This window comes from Drosophila willistoni, unplaced genomic scaffold, assembly GCF_018902025.1.
Source record: "Drosophila willistoni isolate 14030-0811.24 unplaced genomic scaffold, UCI_dwil_1.1 Seg495, whole genome shotgun sequence".
Classification (NCBI taxonomy): domain Eukaryota; kingdom Metazoa; phylum Arthropoda; class Insecta; order Diptera; family Drosophilidae; genus Drosophila; species Drosophila willistoni.
This window is the reverse complement of record NW_025814425.1, coordinates 38,322-57,582: the sequence shown is the minus strand read 5'-3', so window position 1 is coordinate 57,582 and position 19,261 is coordinate 38,322. Positions and strand designations below refer to the sequence as shown.

At 39.5% G+C, this 19,261-nt stretch overlaps 2 protein-coding genes across 2 annotated transcripts; both read right to left on the bottom strand.

Annotated features, from left to right (window-relative positions):
- Nucleotides 1-12,230: 12,230 nt before the first annotated feature.
- Nucleotides 12,231-14,123, bottom strand: LOC6653594. Its single transcript, XM_047012996.1, has 4 exons — nucleotides 13,908-14,123; nucleotides 13,421-13,840; nucleotides 12,906-13,360; nucleotides 12,231-12,809 (listed from the first exon to the last, which is right to left on the bottom strand). Exons 2-4 carry the CDS (start codon nucleotides 13,656-13,658, stop codon nucleotides 12,675-12,677), a joined length of 828 nt encoding a protein of 275 aa, XP_046868952.1. The 5' UTR covers nucleotides 13,659-13,840; nucleotides 13,908-14,123; the 3' UTR covers nucleotides 12,231-12,674.
- Nucleotides 14,036-14,898, bottom strand: LOC124461471. The gene is made up of 2 exons (XM_047012995.1): nucleotides 14,386-14,898; nucleotides 14,036-14,146 (listed from the first exon to the last, which is right to left on the bottom strand). The coding sequence occupies exons 1-2, from the start codon at nucleotides 14,896-14,898 to the stop codon at nucleotides 14,036-14,038; spliced, it is 624 nt and encodes a 207-aa protein (XP_046868951.1).
- Nucleotides 14,899-19,261: the final 4,363 nt, after the last annotated feature.

The window sequence follows — 19,261 nt, the reverse complement described above, 5'->3', positions numbered from 1 at the left end:
GCCATACAGCCAGGTACTGCTGCCTTCCCCCGCTCTGCTCCGTCTGTGCTGGCCAGCACAAATCCGACAAATGCGCCTCTCCTGATGGCCAATCTCCAAAGAGTGGCAACTGCGGAGATGGCCATAGAGCCACCTATAGGGGCTGTGCATTTTATAAGGCTGAACTGTCAAAATTTGTCGTTGACCAGCGCCCAGAGCGGCAAGAAAGGCAAATGAATCATGAAAAGGAAAGAAAATTTGGGCATGAGACAATGAATATGCAATCTAACGCTAACACTCCAGTGTTGCCCTAAAAATACTACAAAAAAATGCCAGTTTCCCTACATTTCTCGGTCTAGCGCCCTATGCACTTCTCTACTTACCTCTATTAGTGTCCTCTGCACTCGCCTAATTCCCCCTATTAAGACCCCTTACACCGGAAAATTAAATTTAAAATTCTTATTGCTAAAAACTAATACTTACTTATGCTAAATACTTAAAACTACTTACGCCATAATTATCTCTAAAAAACACTAAATTCTAAATGTTATTGTCTATTTTATTATTATACATTAATTGTTAGTATTTAAGCTAGTTTATAAGTTATTTTATATTGTCCCTCCCCTGCTGCTGTAACGGCCCTATTTTTTAATTTCTATTGTTTGTCTCTAGAAGATGAAAGGATAGAAAATAAAGCGGCCTTAATCGAAAGACTGAGGCCAGGCTAAAAAAAAAACGACTGATGACACAAATTAATAGAAGATAATTATGCCTAAAAATATCTTCAAATTTTTAATCACGCCCATAAAATATTTCTATTGGACATTTGTATCTCACTGTTAATTAACATTTGGACATCTCTCTGCCTCCAGTTACAGTGCAGTCTGGATTCAAGTTATGTTAATGAACTTAGCCGCAAATATAAATCTGTGAGAAATTTCCAAATTACATGATATTATATATATTCTAGACCACTTTGGACTAGTCTTAATTCATTTTTCACTTTATTATGCCTTCAGCACTTATTGTAAATTGCTGTATTTAATGACCCTTGTTATAGATTCTAAGGTCTTAGAATGAGAACAATAAAGGAGCCAATGGCCAGTCGGCCATTGGTGCTAGTTTGAGCATTCGCCTCAACACAAAGAAAAAAACAAAGAAAAAAGCTCCGCTATAAATTGTTAAAAAATATAGTAAAAGTGGGAATTAATTGCCTAAATAAATCTTAAAAATAGTGTTTCAGGCTCTTCACTAGTGTGCCACGGAAAATTGCCAATTTCCTAGCTAATTATTTAAATAAATGACAATTTAATATTTTTGTGTTGTTATAACCTAAAATGATTTATGTAAGAGGCTGGCAATCGAAAAAATTTTTTCACTTGGGTATGTATTAGTGTATATACATACCCCTAAGTTCTCTCTCAGCCCTTTTATACATAACACATATACCGGGGCCCGGCACAAAGAGAGCGCTAAAAAAGTTTAGTTGTATGTGTGCACTTGCTTGTATGCGTATGTTGCTTTACACTGCGCAAAATTAAACTTCATCAAATTCTGCCTCGAATCAAGAAAACGAGTGCAGCAAATAATCTTATGCAAGAAAAAGATAGAGAAAACAAAGCAGCGATCAATTTTTTCATGTGTGTTTTCTCAACAAAGCGACATAGATCTGCTTCCGTCGAAATGCTGAGGGAAACTAAATCAACCCTCATCCTCTGTGTGAGGACTTCGGCAGCCGTTCGGTTACACGCATACGAGGTGCCGAACGTGTTCGTCCCCCGGGTGATATGAGTGCCGGGCTCTGACATATACACACACACACAATGCAAGGCGGTGACACACAGTTTTTCTTCTCACCAAGTACGGTCGCGTAGTTCAAGTCGTTCCGAAATCTCGTCAAATAAAGGAGCTTCCTGAGACCTGAGAATATACACAATTGTTAACCAGAGTCGGTTAGGGGTGGTGCTACGTACCCAAACACCTGCGGGTTCAATCGGGAGCCACTACTCCACCTGGCTTACCTTCATATTTCGTAGTTCGATAGCATCAGCTGTTCAGCAGTGTTGGTCAACGTATTCGGACACAGCTGATACGGGTAGCAGACCTGTAAGCTTACAGCCCGTAACAGCGTACATAGCGGTGCATGCTTTCAGGCTGCACCATTTGGCGATCGTTGGAATTTTTAAAATTTTCTAAATTTCGAATCTACTGAATCTATAGATTGATAACGGCCAGCATTGGCCCCTGCCGCTGTGGCAATGCCGGTCAGTCAAATGGAGTACGAAGAGGATGGGCAAAGGGCTTCTGCCCGGCGGGTTTTAATACCGCCAGATCAGCCGAGCCAATGGTCAACTCCAACCGCTTGGTCGCTCGGCCCCAACGAAGATGCCGACCCACAGCAGCCGAATCAGATGAACGCAATATGCGAACCAGTTGATCCCGAAAACGAAGACCTAGGTATTCTACTCCGGTCAATGGTGAAAAAGTCAGGTGAGCTAGCTAAAGCACTGCGAAACGCCAGATATGTAAATAATGACATGAAGGACCAAGCCCAGCAAGTCTTTGCGTTAAACAAGTCTGCGGGCATATAAGACCCAGAACAATGCACAGCAAGGTCACAATGCCTCAGCTCCCCAAGTTCAACCAGAATGGAAAACTGTGGAGTCTAAAACAAAAAGAAAGGCTCAGTTAAAGCATAGACCAGATGCTATTATTCTGCATAGCACTGAAGGGGTCTCATATAGCGATATGCTCAAAATGGTAACTAGAAGCCAAGATGAAAAAATTAAAGCCGTTGGAGGAAATGTGAAAGAGCAGATAACCTTCATAAGCTAAAAGAAGATATTGGCAATGGGCGCTCTCACAGATAATACAAGGCTGGAAATACTGGACCTAGACAACGAGACAACCGTAGAAGAGATAGTAGCAGCCTTTTCTACCAAGTTGAAAATTGACCTAGAGCCAGGCGCTGTCAAAAGTCTCTGCCCATCATACCGTGATACCCAGAAAGCGCTCATATATGTTCCGGCAACAACCGCAGAGACAATCCTCAAGGCCAATAAGATTACGGTGGCATAGTCAGTGTGCCGAATCAGAATTAATAATGCCCCAGTTAGATTCTACAAGTGCCTAAAAACTGGCCATGTCGCTGCCAAATGTAATAGCGACGTTGACAGTAGTGGCTGGTGCTTAAAATGCGGAACCAGCGGTCATAAAATTCGGGACTGCTGTAACGAGGCCAAATGTATTCTATGTGCAGCAGAAGGACTGACTTCACTCTCACATGTAGCTGGCAGCCAGAGATGCCCGTCCGCAAACGGGCGGTCATCCAACGAGACCCGTAAGCACAATAATGATGATTAAGTTTATCCAGCTTAATCTAAATCGTTGCTGGGCAGCCCATGAGCTGCTATCACAGACAGTGGGTGAGTCTAGAACAGACATAGCCATTATAAGCGAACCTTTTAAGGCCAGAACTGGAAATAACTGGTCCTGCAGTATTTCTGGGAAGGCAGCGATCTGGCTTGTGGAACGCCATCACTATTGCAGCGTTCCGTGCTAAACAAGGAGCACTATGTCAGGGCAAACATAAGCGGCCACTGGGTCTACAGCTGCTACTTGCCACCAAGTCTGAGTATCCAAAGCTTCAGTGATGCCTTAGACGATCTCGAGCAGACGCACGTACCCGCAGCCCAGTTATTATAGCTGGGGACTTCAACGCCTGGGCTGTTGAATGGGGTAGCAGTCTAACCAATGCCAAAGGGAGAGCACTTTTAGAGGCATTTGCAACACTTGATATAGCTTTGCTTAACGTAGGATCCCAAAATACCTTCAATAGAGCGGGACTCGGCTCAGTAATAGACCTGACTTTCGTCAGTGAAAGTCTTTATAGGTCAACTAGCTGGGCAATTGCTAATGTATATACTGCAAGCGACCATGAAGCCATACATTTTTCGGTCGGGGAAGCACAACTTGCACCTGCAAGACTTCCTAGCATCGATAAAGGCTACAAGTCCGAAACATTGAACGTGCAGGTATTTTCAGCATTAATTGAGAGGGCCCAATTCTCGCGGAACTCGGCTGGCGTGGTGGCCGAACAGCTCTATAGCAACCTGGACGCAGCCTGCAGTGCAAGCATGACGCAAATAAAGAATTATAGAAGACATCATCAACATGTATTCGAAGTGGATGCGGGATTGCGTCAATCGGCACCGGAATCGACCGAGAATAAGCGATATTTGCAACAATATCAAGAGGAACTGCGACAGCAGTACCTCCAGGAGGAGGAGAAGCGACAACAGCAAATTGAGCAACATCGCCAGCAGCAAAATGAGCAAATGCTACGACAACGCCGTCAATATCAAGACCGAGAGCTGGATCTACTGGAACAGATGCAACAGCGACCAAACAATCCACTGCAGCAACAGATTCCCGAATGGGCCAGACAGGATGATCAGAATTCGTATAATCCATATAATACACGTCAATTGTACAGTTGCCTCATCCCAGTGGAGGATGAAATTCGTGAAAATCGACAGCGTCTGCAGTGGCAGCAACAGCTTTTCGATGACTATGAGCAGCAACCACCGACTGATTATATCGTTGCCAATTCACATATGAATCAGCGTCCCCAGCAGGAGAATCACCGGGAGCGCCAACATCGCGAACGTCTCCATCAGAAACGTATCCATCAGGAACGTCTCCAATGGGAACGCCGTCAAATGCAGGAGCGTCGTGAGCAGGAGCGTCGTGAGCAGGAGCTTCGTGAGCAGGAGCGTCATGAGCGGGAACGTCTCGATTGGCAACGCCGTCGTGAGCAGGAGCGTCGTGAGCAGGAGCGCCGTGAGCTGGAGCGTCGTGAGCAGGAGCGTCGTGAGCAGGAGCGTCGTAAGCAGGAGCGTCGTGAGCAGGAACGCCGTGTCGGGAGCATATTTATATAAAAAAAAAATTTTAGGTCTACCACCTTTATATAAAAAAGTATAATTCAGTGCATCATTAATACAGTGGAAATTAAAAAAACAAGTAATAGAGGAAAATTAATCAAAAGCATTACTTTTGCCAGATCGCCCATAGGAAGAAAGGAAGTCAAATGGCTTATGTGTTCCCCTTTGACTTCGACACTCAGTAATCCATGAAGTAATTCCAACGCCGTGGATAGACAACAAAATGAAATCCGTACTATTTTATATGATGTGTCTGTTGTGGAGGATCTTGTAATTTTGGTATTGTAAAGATTAAGGAAAAATAATTTTATTATATTTAGACGGGAAAATAAAATTTTAAAATCTTATGCTGACGTAAAGAAAACAAATAAGGAATATAAATGTTTTCTGACTGAAACGACTTCATCTTAATGATTCCGAAAAGCGCTCAGTTCATAAGATGCAGGAATATTTTAAAGCGTTTTAAATTTTTAAATGCTCTAAAGGAGAAGGAATAAATTAAAGCGTTTTAAATTTTTAAATGCTTTAAAGGAGAAGGATTAAATTAAAGCGTTTTAAATTTTTAAATGCTTTAAAGGAGAAGGACCAGGAAGAAGTAAAAAGATGAACTTGTTCCTTTGACTGCTGCGAAGCAAGTGAAGTCGATTGTGAGCTGAGGTCGAACGAAAACTTTTAGTGCCAGTGCCGCCTACTTGATCACAATTAATATTATCCAGTTTTGGAAAACCGTAGAAAGTAGTGTTACTATTCGTAAAATATCGATAAAAAAAAAGTCAATCGAACCAAGTGAATTTAACAATAAGACATTCTTTTCTTTGTTGTAAAATTATTATCTTATTTGGATTAAAATTCATTCACAATAAGCGCAAAGTAAGTTTCTTAAAGTTTTTTTGCTGTATATATATATTTCCAGTTTTGACTTTACGATTACATCACTCAATTTTATGGCGTATCACCTGGCTGATTCCTTTCGACTAACTAATAAACTTCTCTGGAAGTTGTTACCGAAAAAGTGATTATTGATTTAATTACACATCAAAGGAAAACTCCAAGTTGAACCTGCGCGACAGGGAACAGCAGGAGGCACAGGACTCGACTCGGCAAAGGAATCTTCATGTGCAACATTTTCATTGGCATCTTTTGTCGGTTTGTTGCCTGCTGCTGTTGCTCCCCATTAATAAAATGCTAATGAATTAATTTTAGAAGGAACTTTGCAATATTCTCCTTTTGCGAGAACCTCCGCTCCTATGACTGCATTAAATTTAATGAACTCTCTTATTAAATTGGTTCGAAATTAAGTAAAACTGAATTATGCATTCCCCTTCCATTCTTCCTTCCATTAAAGTCAACAGTAAATATTTAAATTTTAATCACCTTTTTGTCTAAACACTGAAATTGAAATTGTATTTGAAATAGTTGCATTAGACAAATATTTAACTACATTATAGAGTAGTGAGTGAAAGGCAAGAGCAGAGCATCAAATGAAAGGGCACCAACCGAACCACTACCACCGGGCCGGAAGTCGGCAAAAGCAATTTCCTAGTCCTAGAATTTGATTTTGTTTACCTAAACTCAAAAGATACAATTTTTGCAGCTAATGAAATGCACAGATATTTGGTTAAAAGGAGAAGGAACCAGACCGCAACAGGCAGAAGTAAGGCAAATAATCAACTCTCAGACATAACAATATAGCATAGGATATGGCCATATAAAAAACAAAATAAAATCAAAGAGAAACAGCATCGCAAAAAATAAATGCCATACAATGTGATGGAAACAGAGAGTTCTTAGCCAAATAAGAAGATCGACTACGTGATGAGCTGTTAACAAAATGAAGTAAAATCCAAAAGAGTTCAATGCAGAGTATTAAAATGATTTGGAAGGATATATATTTAGCCTTTAGATTTCTAAAAAATATATATGTAATATATATGTATATTGCAATGATAAACTTGTAAAAGGTAGAGCTAAGCTCACATTTCGAAATATCTTGAAAGGTTAAAAAAGCAAAAAATTAAAATGCAGTTTTTTGGAGCAAGCCAAAAAAATTTTCGGAAAAAACATACAAAATAATATCGAAAATTTGGAATTTAGAATTTGATTTGTAACAAATTTTTGGTTACGTTTCAAATTTTTTTATATTTTGTAGTTAAGAGATAATAAGGAAGAATAACAAATATATTGTTTAATACCTTTCTGAAAGAAATACGTTTCATTCACAATTTCATAGACTTTAAAGTGTAGTAAAATTGAACAAATACTTAAAAAACTTAAGATCCTTGTATTTTTTTAATCCCTTCCTGCTCTCTATAGCTCACAAGTCCTGTTAGCTCTGATATGAATCCGCACATACCCCAACTTATTTCTTACCCCATATTTGATATGCATACTTACATATATTTCGCCATTGCCTTGACCGCAAAAAATAAACTTTTGCTTCAGATTTTTGCTTTGGCAATATTATGTTGCTTTGAAAATCGCTTGGCAACCCACTGAACCCACCAACCCAGCTCCAACACCCTCTTAGCCCCGACAACCACTTCCTTTTCGTATTTCTTACCCCCCTGATGCTCACCCGATACACTTCTCCCTTCGTCAATAAATAAATACCAACCTGTAGCATTCATTCATTCGCCTAACTGAGTTTTTTGGTTAAATATTACGAGTTTGAGTTCTATTTACATTTTGCGCTTCAACGCATTTTTATTATATTCTCTACCAATAGAATGGAGCTTATCGGAATTGTCAATGAGTATGTGCATGGAATACTTCACTTCAAATAGATCAAAATTTAAAGTAACTCTTGGATTGCCAGTAATTTTATTATTATATTTATTATTTTATTTATTATTTTTATTTTTATTATTATTATTATTTTATTTTACTATTCTCATAAAAATATCTATTTTTATGTTGTATTAATAACTTTAAATTAAAAGTAATGTACAGTTCATTTGGTTTACTGGCAGAGTATTTTATAGTCATTCTACCATCCTGCGGTTGAACATTTTTTATCTTTATCTCTCGCCACTCTTCCACAAGGGGCCACCACATTTTAAGGGTTGGGGGCTTTGAGATCTAAATTTTAAATTGAAAATTGATTTTTGTTCCATTCCATTGTGTTCTTCTGTTGTTTGTTTGCCAGCCTCTTTGCTCTTGCTTTTGCTCTTGCCTTAGTTTGGTTTGGGGATGGTCAATCTTTTCCTGTTCTGTTCAGCGATTGATTTCGTTTTTAGCCCCTGGACAGATTGAGGATGATTCTAGTAGGCAAAAAGGCAGCTGAGTGAGAATCTGAATGGATGCCGGACAGCAAGGGCGGCGAAGACCATCATAAATGCGCCTGAGTGACTTTAAATTTTATGTTCTAAGCATTCTTGACTTTTTGCTGGAAATGGCGCATTGGAATTGGTTTGATTTGCGTTCGCTTTGGCTTCTTTTATTATAACGTTTACGAATATTTTTGCAAGGAGATGAATTGAAAAATGTGGTCGTTTTTTTTTTGTATTTTTACATTTGGTTTTTTAGATCAAAGGAACTTGGATTGGAAGACACTCGTTGCCTCTAATGGGTCCTACATTGGGCTGTGTGGGAGTGCGACCGGAAGAATCCAAGTTTGATGCTTGAAATGAATCCAGCTAATTCCTCCTCTTTTCTTAAATTGTTCCCTTAGGGATGGCTTCAGGTACTAGGTGCTAAGCTCATGAAAAGTATATTTTGCCATACTTTTTGTCCTTTTAGGTTTATTTTAAGTACCATTTCGATATTACTGCCAACCTTACTGATTAACAGTCTAGACTATGTCCTTTTTGAGTTTGCAATTCTAAAGATCCTTAGCTAATGATTAAAATTAATGGTTCTTAAAATAGGTTGACCATTTTTTATTGACTGTGAAATATTCTTTAGAATATCTATTAAAAATTGAGTAGAAGTTGGGGAATTTTAACTAAACAATCGCCCAAGTTGAAAAAATATTAATTTGAAAAACTTTTTACTCTCACTTTTAATAGTTTCGGGTAACAAAATGGTATGGAAATTTTTGTTTTTTATCCCAACTTCATATAGTGTCGACGTCTATTTCGCGTGTGTTTGCACTTTTCCGGTCGTTTTTCTAGCTTTAGATTTATTCCCCACCCATTTTGTGTGGCGGGGTTGATTTAAGAAATTGATAGCCAGACGACAAATCATACCTTGGGAAAGCCAGAGAGAGAGAAAGGTGGGGGACACTGTGGTGGTGCTGGTGGTGGTGGGGTGACTTTTTGGGGGTGGCTCCAACTAATTTGTCTTGTTGTTGCACAATTTGCTGGCCCAGGCTAATAAAATTTGATAAGCCAGAGACGAGAAAGAAGAAAAAATACTAAAAATACCAGTGCACGCAAATTGGGGATACATTTTTCCAACCCCTCTCTTAATGCAGGGGCAGCTCCCCCAATCTGCCAGTTGGCACACTCTCTCTCTCTCTCTTTCTCTCTCTCTCTCTCTCTCTCTCTCTCTCTCTCTCTGTTTGCCTGCTGACCAAGTTAATTTGTGCATAAAAATGTTGCCTTGGGAGTCATCTGACTCTTGGTTCTATGGGGGTATGCGTCCCTCTTTCTCTTTTGATTAGACATAAAAAAAGAACACAAGAAGTAAACTTTTTGCTACTTCCTTTTGATTTATTCGATTTCACGATTATTCCATTTGATGCAAGCGAAAAGCATTTTTGATGACAGTTAATGGAGTTTATACGGTCTCGGAATTTGGCATTTTTTGGGGGTAGAACTTCATTCGCTTGGCACATGGGAACTCATTCCCATTTTGGTCTTTCAGACAAGAATTTGAAACGTTTGAGTCCATAACCGTTGGCCTTTATGGGTATATAAAATATATCAGAAAAACCAGAGGGGAATCAATATATCCCTTGCCTTATCGAAGTCTCTATACTCTGTAAGAAATTCTTAGTAGCTTTAAGCTAATAATTATGAGTAAACAACGAGCAAAGTTCTATTAAGTATCAAAAGTCGGAGAATTATAATGGCCTTAATCAATTTACTTATGAATTACATCGAGCTTGTTTCTTTATAATTTCAATATACTTTGTTTTAGAGGGTAAAAGATGTTGATTGTTGATTTTTAAGCCTTGGAGTGGGAATAAAAAATGAAATTTTAAGAGCCAAAATATTTGCTTAAAATCTTTATGGTTTTCAATGAGCTGTAAAAATATGGGTACGAAAAAATCAGATTTTAATATACGGAAGACACAACTAAAGACTATTTTAAGGGTGCATGCAAATTGCCTATTGAAAATTAATAACAAATAAAATTAATTCACAAATTCAAATAATAGCTTCAAGTTTAAAGGGCCAACAAGATATCAACTGTGTATCAGTCTTAAAATTACTTCCAACTCTTTTAGGTTCTAAAAAATTAATTGTGGAAATACAAGACGTTTCTTTTCAATGCTAAAGTATTGTTTAAATACATATTCTCTCTTATTCGAAACTTTGAGTTATCCTCTAGCGCCAAATGCCTTGATCTGGAGACGCACACCCATTATTATCAAAGTTTTTTAGCTCCAAAATTTCTAGGGAAAAGTATCAGCGTATTCACTTAAAAGAATGTTTGCTTTATTTCTTCCGTGTCATCCGAGTTTCTCTTCACAATACCTTGAATGACCGAGGTTCTACTGTAGAATTGTATTTTTAAAACATTCCCTAACAAGGGGAAGTTTAGGTACGCGAATCTGCGACTGCAAGTTGTCAGAAGCTCCTTTAGCCCTAATAAGTATGCTATAGTTTACTAAAAACCTTGTTTTTACTTTCAGTTTTCCGTATAGTTTTTTCAAAGAGAATTTCGTGTAATATTTCATTTGAAATGTATTAATACTAAAAGGACGAAAAAGTAAAGACTTCAAATTGTAAAGCATTTGAGAGGTGTTTTTAATATTAAAGCTCCTTTAAATAAAATGTTACATAAAACAAGTTAATCAAATGCTGAAATGAACGCGAAACTTAAGCCGCAGATCTGCATAGTCAGTTATAGACACTTAAATGCCAGTCAAAATTGGATTTGGGCCCAAGTTGAGATAAACATTTTTTATAGTTACGAATCTCCCCTCTCCCTTCTCTTCGTTTCCTCTCAGTCAAAACCAAGCCAATTCCCCAGCTGCACATTAAAGTGGTGAATAAAATCACTGTATAGAGAAAGAGGCGGTAGTGGGGAGGTAGTGAGTATGTGTCATGTGTGTGGTGTGTGTGTTGGATGTTAGTGTGTCATTTTTTTATGCTTATTTAAAAAAGTGTCCAGAAGTTTTGTGATTTTGATAAACAGACAGAGAAAAAGTGGAAGTAAAAAGCAAAATGATAGCAAAAAAGGAAAATGTGGAAAAGCTCGTGAGCTCAGAGAAAGAAAAACTCACAGAGAACAAAAAAAAACACACACATTTATGCAAGTCACATACGCCACACAGCTTTTAATAATAAAAAAAATGAAGTAAGTAAGTCGTCTCGCCGACTTAGGTATACCATACACCAGTAAAGCAAATATTTCAACTTTATTAAACAAATGCATTTTCACATGCTTTTTACAAGCATATCTTAGTATCTCGCTCACTCAATCATACGAGCTCCCTAGCGCCCCCACCAGCCAACGGCCAACTCCGGCCTTATGGAAAAACGTTTATATGAATAACTCGACTGTTTTTTGTCCGATTTTGATCAATTTTAGTATTTTGCTAGATATTAGTATTAAATTTAAGTGTGCCAAATTTGATTGCATAAGGTAAAAAAATACGGGAGATATTCAAGTTTTTCAAATTACGGGGGCGGAAAAGGGCGTGGAAAAAATTTTTATGCATACAAAATGTGTGCATTTACTAAGCAAATATACATACCAAATATGGTGTCTCTAGCTGGAATAGTTTTTGAGATAAACGCTTTTTTTAAATTGCGGGGGCGGGAAGGGGCGTGGCAAAAATTTGAAATAAACTTGATCACTCTACATACTACACGAGTCTACATACCAAATTTGGTGGCTCTAGCTCTTACAGTCTCCGAGATCTAGGTGTTCATACGGACAGACGGACAGACGGACGGACGGACAGACGGACAGACGGACGGACAGACGGACATTTCTAGATCGACTCGGTTGTTGATCCTGATCAAGAATATATATACTTTGTGGGGTCGGAGATGCTTCCTTCTGCCTGTTACATACATTTTGGCGACTTTAATATACCATTTCACCCTATGGGTGTATGGTATAACAACGAGCTGTGCTCTCCTTAGTATGAAAAAACATAGAAGCAACCCAAAAGGAAAACAAAAGTAAGCCATATATAGGCAAGAAATACAGAATGATAAGGTTAAAAACGATTGCGTAGGGACAGAAGGCGGGGGAGGAAGGTGTAGTCAGGAAGGGATGTAGACGTGCGTGTGAATGTCTTTATATGGTCATATGTGTATGTGTGTGTATGGCAGGTAGTGAGTATATAGGCAGCTTAAATTGGTCGACTGAACGAGCTGCTTGCAGCCAGAGCGGCTGAGGGGAGCATTGGGTCCTTGTGTTTGCCTCAGTGGTGCCCTCGAGACGTTGAACATCCAGATGATTGGGTCCTTTAAATGCATTGCCACAAACATCTAGGGTAGGGCAGCTGGCAGAGATTCCAATTTATTGTCCGATACATAAAGCGAGTGCAATTTCTTCAGTCGTCGCATGGCAAAGGGTAAAAATGTTAGATTATTGTGATTTAGATTCAAATGAACCAGCTTTTGGCATTTAACCACCAGATAAATCCAATTCACAAAGAGATTCACTCAATTTGATGCCATTTAGAAATGACCAATCGTTCAGTTCTCCCAGACAATTCCCAAGAAGTACGAGTTTGGTCAGGGGCAGACGTCCCACGGGTATCTGAAAAAAGTGTTAATATTACACCAATTCTATAAACATTTGTACAGCCAAACAGGACAGATAAAAGGGCGCGAAAAGCTACCAACTATTATTCACCTTCGTTAGCTGATTGTTGGCCACATCCAGATGGGTTAGATTACGCAACGAGCATATCTCAAAACTTAGCTTAACCAATTGACTACTATTGATTGTCAGAGACTGCAGAGATCGTGGAAAACCCTTGATGGGATAATCGCAGCGACGATTAAAGGTCATTTTAGTCTGTGACTTTGCTTTTTGTGTAATGGCCGTGGCAGTTACTATAATCAGTCTCAAATTGATGGGTTCCTTGCCCTCCATACCCAGTTTGAGAGTCTGCAGGAATCCCTTTAACTGAATGGGATCACATTTAATCAAAAGATTTTCTGCCGGCCGCTTGAATCCAATTGTTGCTTTGCCGTCCGCCACGAATTTCGTGTGAACCGCCTGGATATTATCCTTGACCTTGTAACGCTGCCCAGTCTTGATTTGTGGCGTGAATAATATCATTTCCAGTTCCTTTTTTGTATTCCCTGTTGCAATGTAAAATAATTATTATTATTATTATTTTTGTTTTGTTTGTTTTTTCATACCATTTGAATCCAGGGCGCTCTGTTTGTAGCCTATGGCCAAAGTGGATTTAACTGCCCGCGGCGTACGATTCGCTTGGGTCACACGATTCACCATTTGCACCTCACAGAGGATTTTCATTTTAAACTTGTGGTATAAACTTAAAAAATAAAAAAATATAAAATCAAACCAATTAACGCGGAAAAATACAATCAGCTGTTTTAAAAATAGGAAGGTTGCCACATCAACGTCTCCGCCCATCGATAATAAATCGATTTCTTAGATTGAATGGAGGGAAAATTAAAATTTTGTTTGACATAAGAATAAAAGTTGCTTGACTAAAAGCAAGAGTAGTTAATCGCATTAACATAATCAAATAATGGCTGACGCACTTCGACTATTCAGGAAAAACAATGTCCTTGGAAATCATATCTTTTGGAATCCTGAAATATAAATTAAAAACATTCTTATCACAATCAAAATGAAAGAGAAAAGTTTGCAGTTGTATACCTCCTTCAAGAATAATGACAATAAATCTTCGTTTCTATTTATTTAAGATGAAGGTTGCCCCGTAGTCCTTAAGCCCTTTCAGTTGAGATTAATTGCGTGTTGATCCAAATAAAGATGAGTGATGTTCTTCAATTGCAATTGATTTCAAGTTCTTGAGTTCCATTTATCCAATAGGTAGTCATCTGGGCAAAATCCCAAGTTAATCTAAACAGGAGACTAAGATTAGAAGCATTTTTGATCTAAAAGATATTATAAACAGATTAACAAGATCACAGTACTATCAGCTTTTTCTTTCATTTACTTACTTCATTCATTTCATTGGCATAATAGGCTAAAATCAGTTAATTAGAGATGAGAATAGGTTCTTACATTGGTTGCCTTTACTACAATTGTTGCCACATATGACAACATCAGAATAGGTCATGTGCTCTCGACTATAGGTAAGATTTTTAATATTTACAAATTTCGGTTGACCAACACGTTCGATAATGTGCTTATTGTCTAAGGCATAGCACAATTTGCCACAGGAACATTTTGGTGCCTCGGCAATTAGTTGAATGAGTATGGCTGGCAGGGAATCGATTGTCAGTTCATATTGGGCCACAGCTTGGGCAGCTTGAAGCCAGAGAGGTTCAGGCGAATGAGTTGAAGCTCCGTCCGCATCGGAAGCAAAGGCCAGGCGATGAGCCTCCAAGACATTGAGACCCTTGAATGAATTACGCCAAACATCCAAGATTTCAATACGTAAATCATCTAAGGCAGCTGGCAGGGATTTTAATTTGTTTTCCGACACGTAAAGCGAGCGTAATCTTCTCAGGCGACGTATGGCAAATTGTAGATGAGTCAAATTATTGTAATTGAGATTCAAATTAACCAATTTGTGGCACTTGACCACAGGCAAAGGCAAACATGTCAAATCGTTGGCCGATAAATCCAATTCGCGCAGGGAGTCTCGTAATTTGCTGCCATTTAGAAATGACCAATCGTCCATTTCACCCAGATTATTGTCATGGAGGACGAGCTTGCTCAAGTGTTATCTCCCCAGTTCAACAGGTAACTGGAAATTTAAATTTAGTTTTGAAGATGCTAAAAGTTGTCTTTTTATTTATTTCCTTACCTTACGCAACTTATTGCTGAATACATCCAGGTGAGTTAGATTCCGTAAGGAGCATATATGATAGCCAATTGCTTATTGTTTATTGTTAGGGATTGTAGGTATCGAGGAAAGGCCTTGGCCTGGGATAGTCACTATGACGATTTATAGCCATTTTCGTCTGTAACTTTGATTTTTGTGCCATGGCAGTGACTGTATTTAGTCTCAAATTGATGACATCCTTGCCTTCCATACCCAGTTTAAGCGTCTGCAGGAATCCCTTCAGCTGAATGGGATCACATTTAATCAACAGATTCTGTGAGGGCTTCTTGAAAGCAATCGTTGCTTTGCCATCCAAAACGTATTTCGTGTAAATAGTTTGGATATTGTCCTTGACCTTGTAACGTTGCCCCTTTTTAATCTTTGGTGTGAACAATATAATTTGTATTCAACTTTTCGCAAAGCAATTCCAAACCATCAATTTGGCTTTCGTAAAAACCACAGCACCTAATACAAACTCGCAAGGGTCACACAGTTCCTACAAAAATCACTCGATCAAAAAGAATACAGCTCTGCTATACTGAAGCATTTGATAAAGTGTGGCACTTAGGATTATTGAATAAACTGGCCAGGAGTTTGGCCTTACTGCTTGTTCAAGATTCTTGAAAGCTATCTGCAGGATAGATCGTTCACAGTCAGGGGCACAGATGACACAAATTCCAGAATTGGCAAAATCACTGCAGGAATACCCCAGGGCAGTGTTCTGGGCCCCCTTCTCTTCAATATTTATTCGTCTGACATGCCAATTCCTGATTATATCTTTGAACACGACTTCCTAATGGTATCAGGTGAAACCAAGAAGAACCCTGACATCCTACTGTCAACGTTCGCAGATGATACTATAATCGTATCTACTGATAAAAATGACTACATGGCCATCAGGAAAACGCAAAAATACCTAAATAAATTCACCAAATGGTCAACTAAATGGTGCTTTACGATAAATAATGATAAGACTGTTCATGTCCTATACACAAAACGAAACATCTCCCCTGCTCTAAGATCTTACCTAATAAAAATCGATGAAAAACATAAAAAACGCTAATCAATATAAATATCTAGGAATCACCATAGACAGTAAACTAATTCTAAAAAATCACATAACCCAACTATGTATTCAAGCTAAAGCTATCTATCATCGCCTAAAATGGCAGCACAAGATGTAAAGTCACAATATTTAAGCAAATTATTGTTCCCATTGTAACGTATGCTCTTCCTGTATGGGGCAGCCTTATTTCGGAAACTCTATTCAAAAAAATCTGTGGAACGCACAACGAACTGCTGAAAAAAATTACGGACTCGGATATATTCAGCACAAATGCCTATATTCGCAGCAAGTATACATCATCTACAGCAAATGGCGATGCAGCAGCAGCACCAAGTGGTTGGACAGCAGCGTCAGTCTCCAGCACAGGCCTGTCAGTTTCAGGTGTCAACTCCTATCGACACACAGCAGCAGCAATCCACAAATCTAGCTCCTCCTATGTCAAAAAATACAATATCTACAGATATTGGCGACCCAGCAGCAGCATCAATCAGATGGCCAGCAGCAACAGCCCACAGCACAGGCCTCTCAGCAACAGGCGTCAACCACTGCTGACAGTCAGCAGGAGCAATCTCAGACTCCAGTTCCTCAAACTGCAGCAAGTATACAATGTTCACAGCAAATTACGGCAATTACGGCAAAAAACTATTCCAGTTCCTCAAAATGCAGCTAATATACAACATCTTTAGCTATTGGCGGAGCTGAATCAGCATCAACTGGCTGGCAAGCAGCATCAGCCCGCAGCACAGGTCTCTCAGCCACGGGCCTCATTTTCTGGTGTCAATGTCAATGTCAGCAAATATTCAATATTCTCGGCGAATAAAGGCATTGCAGCAGCATCAACTCGTTGGTCAGCAGCATTAGCCCGCAGCGCAAGTCTCTCAGATAGGGGCTGCATCTTTTGCTGACACTCAGCAGCAGCAATCTGACATTCCAGCTCCACCAATGACAGCAAATATTCAATACTTACCGCAAATGGATACGCAGCAGCATCAAATGGTCGTCCAGCAGCACCAGCCAGCAGCACAGGCCTCCCAGCTACGGGCTTCATCTTCCGTTGACACACAGCAGCAGCAATCTCCAACTACTCATCTAGATCGGCATGCAATGCGGGAGGCGACGGCCCATTTTGATGGCGCCCCATCTCTCATCAGATTCGATTGCCACCTAAGATACCAAAAAATTATTGAGAGAAACGAACTCAAAAAACAAAAGGAGGAAAAATCGAAACTAAACAAACCTGTTGTGCGCATGGAAGGACACGTGATCAACGGCCTGTTTCGAGATTTTAAAAGAGGCACACGAAATCGCGCATACATAGAAGAGCGATTGAAGGGCCAGCCAATCCAAATTCAGCGACTTGTCCTGCCTCCACTCAAGCCTGGGGAAATAGTCACCCTTAATGATGACCAACAACTCTCAAAAAATCTTGAGAGAGTTGAAAACGAGCTCCTGATTGAGATTGAAAATAGCATAGAAGCTGAAACGAAAAATAATGAGAGATTACCACCCATGAAGGTGCAAAAAACTGCTAATTGACCTTGACAAAATCTCCATATAGCGGTTAAAGGGACTTGGCCCTCCCGCTTTCAGCCAGCCTGTACCAGGCCTGGCCAGCAGGCAGTCAATATGGACTTATCATCCAAGCAATGCCTGCTCGAGCACTACATTGCAGTCGAAGGGATTTGGCCCTCCCGCTCCTAGTTATTTTCCTCCAAACGAGCCTGTAGATGGAACTGATGCTTCTCCAGTGCCGCGCACCAATTGCTAGTCTACTGTGCTGCCACTCCACAGGCAAACAAGCTCTCCTGACGGCCCAAAACCTCCAATACTGGGGCTGAAGGGCACGCATACATTGTTCTGGGGCCTCACATAGTCCAATCCGAGAAGAGAGACAGAAATAAGCCGATTAATGCCGAAATGTTTGCCTATGGCAAAAAAAAAACAACACATGTTACTCACCTCTTGCCTATAAGAGGGAATTTTCCTGCCAATAAGAGCGCTGCCTCAATGATTTTGCCAACTGCAATTACGCCATGAATCGATATGATTCGAACTGGTAGCCTGCGGGAAACAATTATACTAATCACTATTAATGAACAATATTTGTAAATACTATATTCTTTATAATTATTGCAGCTTGCAACTTGTTCTTGATCCTCTATTTGTTTTTATGGCGCTTGGTATAACCCAGTAAGCATTTATTTACTTGCATATAAAAAATTACCCATGTAAATTTCCCACAATTTTTTTTTGGCCTACCAGTAACACCCAACAAACATTATGTCTTATATATTAATCATTCACACTATTAATAAGCCATTGTAAATTATTTCTAAGCTCGTTTTTATTGTAATTGTATAAGCTTCCTGATAGGGGGCGAAAAACAATAAAAGATGGTTGACTCCTTTGGGAGCCAACCACTTGGCTTTGCAACTGCGGCCATACAAGTAAAAAAAAAAGAAATTGGAAATTCTCTCCCTTTATCACCTGGCCCGGCTGAGTAACGGCCTGACTTAAATCACGGCCAAAACAATGGACACCTATGGCAAAATAAAAGCTACCCTAGAGGCAAACAAATTTGCCTTTTTTACTCACCAGCCCAGATGGGAACGAGGTGCTAGATTTGCCATCTTGAATCTACGCCACTCCACTGAATGCGAAGCTATCCGTCGTGACCTGAAAAAGCTAGGATTTGAGACAAAATACATCCAAAGACTAACAAACTACAGAACTAAGAGGCCAATGAATGTCTTTTAATTGAAATTAACAAACATAATGACAATAAACATGATGAAATACTTAAAATTAAGGTCCTAGGCAGCCAGGAGGGAGATTCCCCAATGCAAAAACTGCCTCCTCTTGGCCATACAGCCAGGTACTGCTGCCTTCCCCCGCTCTGCTCCGTCTTTGCTGGCCAGCACAAATCCGACAAATGCCCTTCTCCTGATGCCCAATCTCCAAAGTGTGGCATCTGCGGAGATGGCCATAGAGCCACCTATAGGAGCTGTGCCTTTTATAAGGCTGAACTGGCAAAATTTGTCGTTGACCAGCGCCCAGAGCGGCAAGAAAGGCAAATGAATCATGAAAAGGAAAGAAAATTTGGGCATGAGACAATGAATATGCAATCTAACGCTAACAAAAACTTACCTGAAG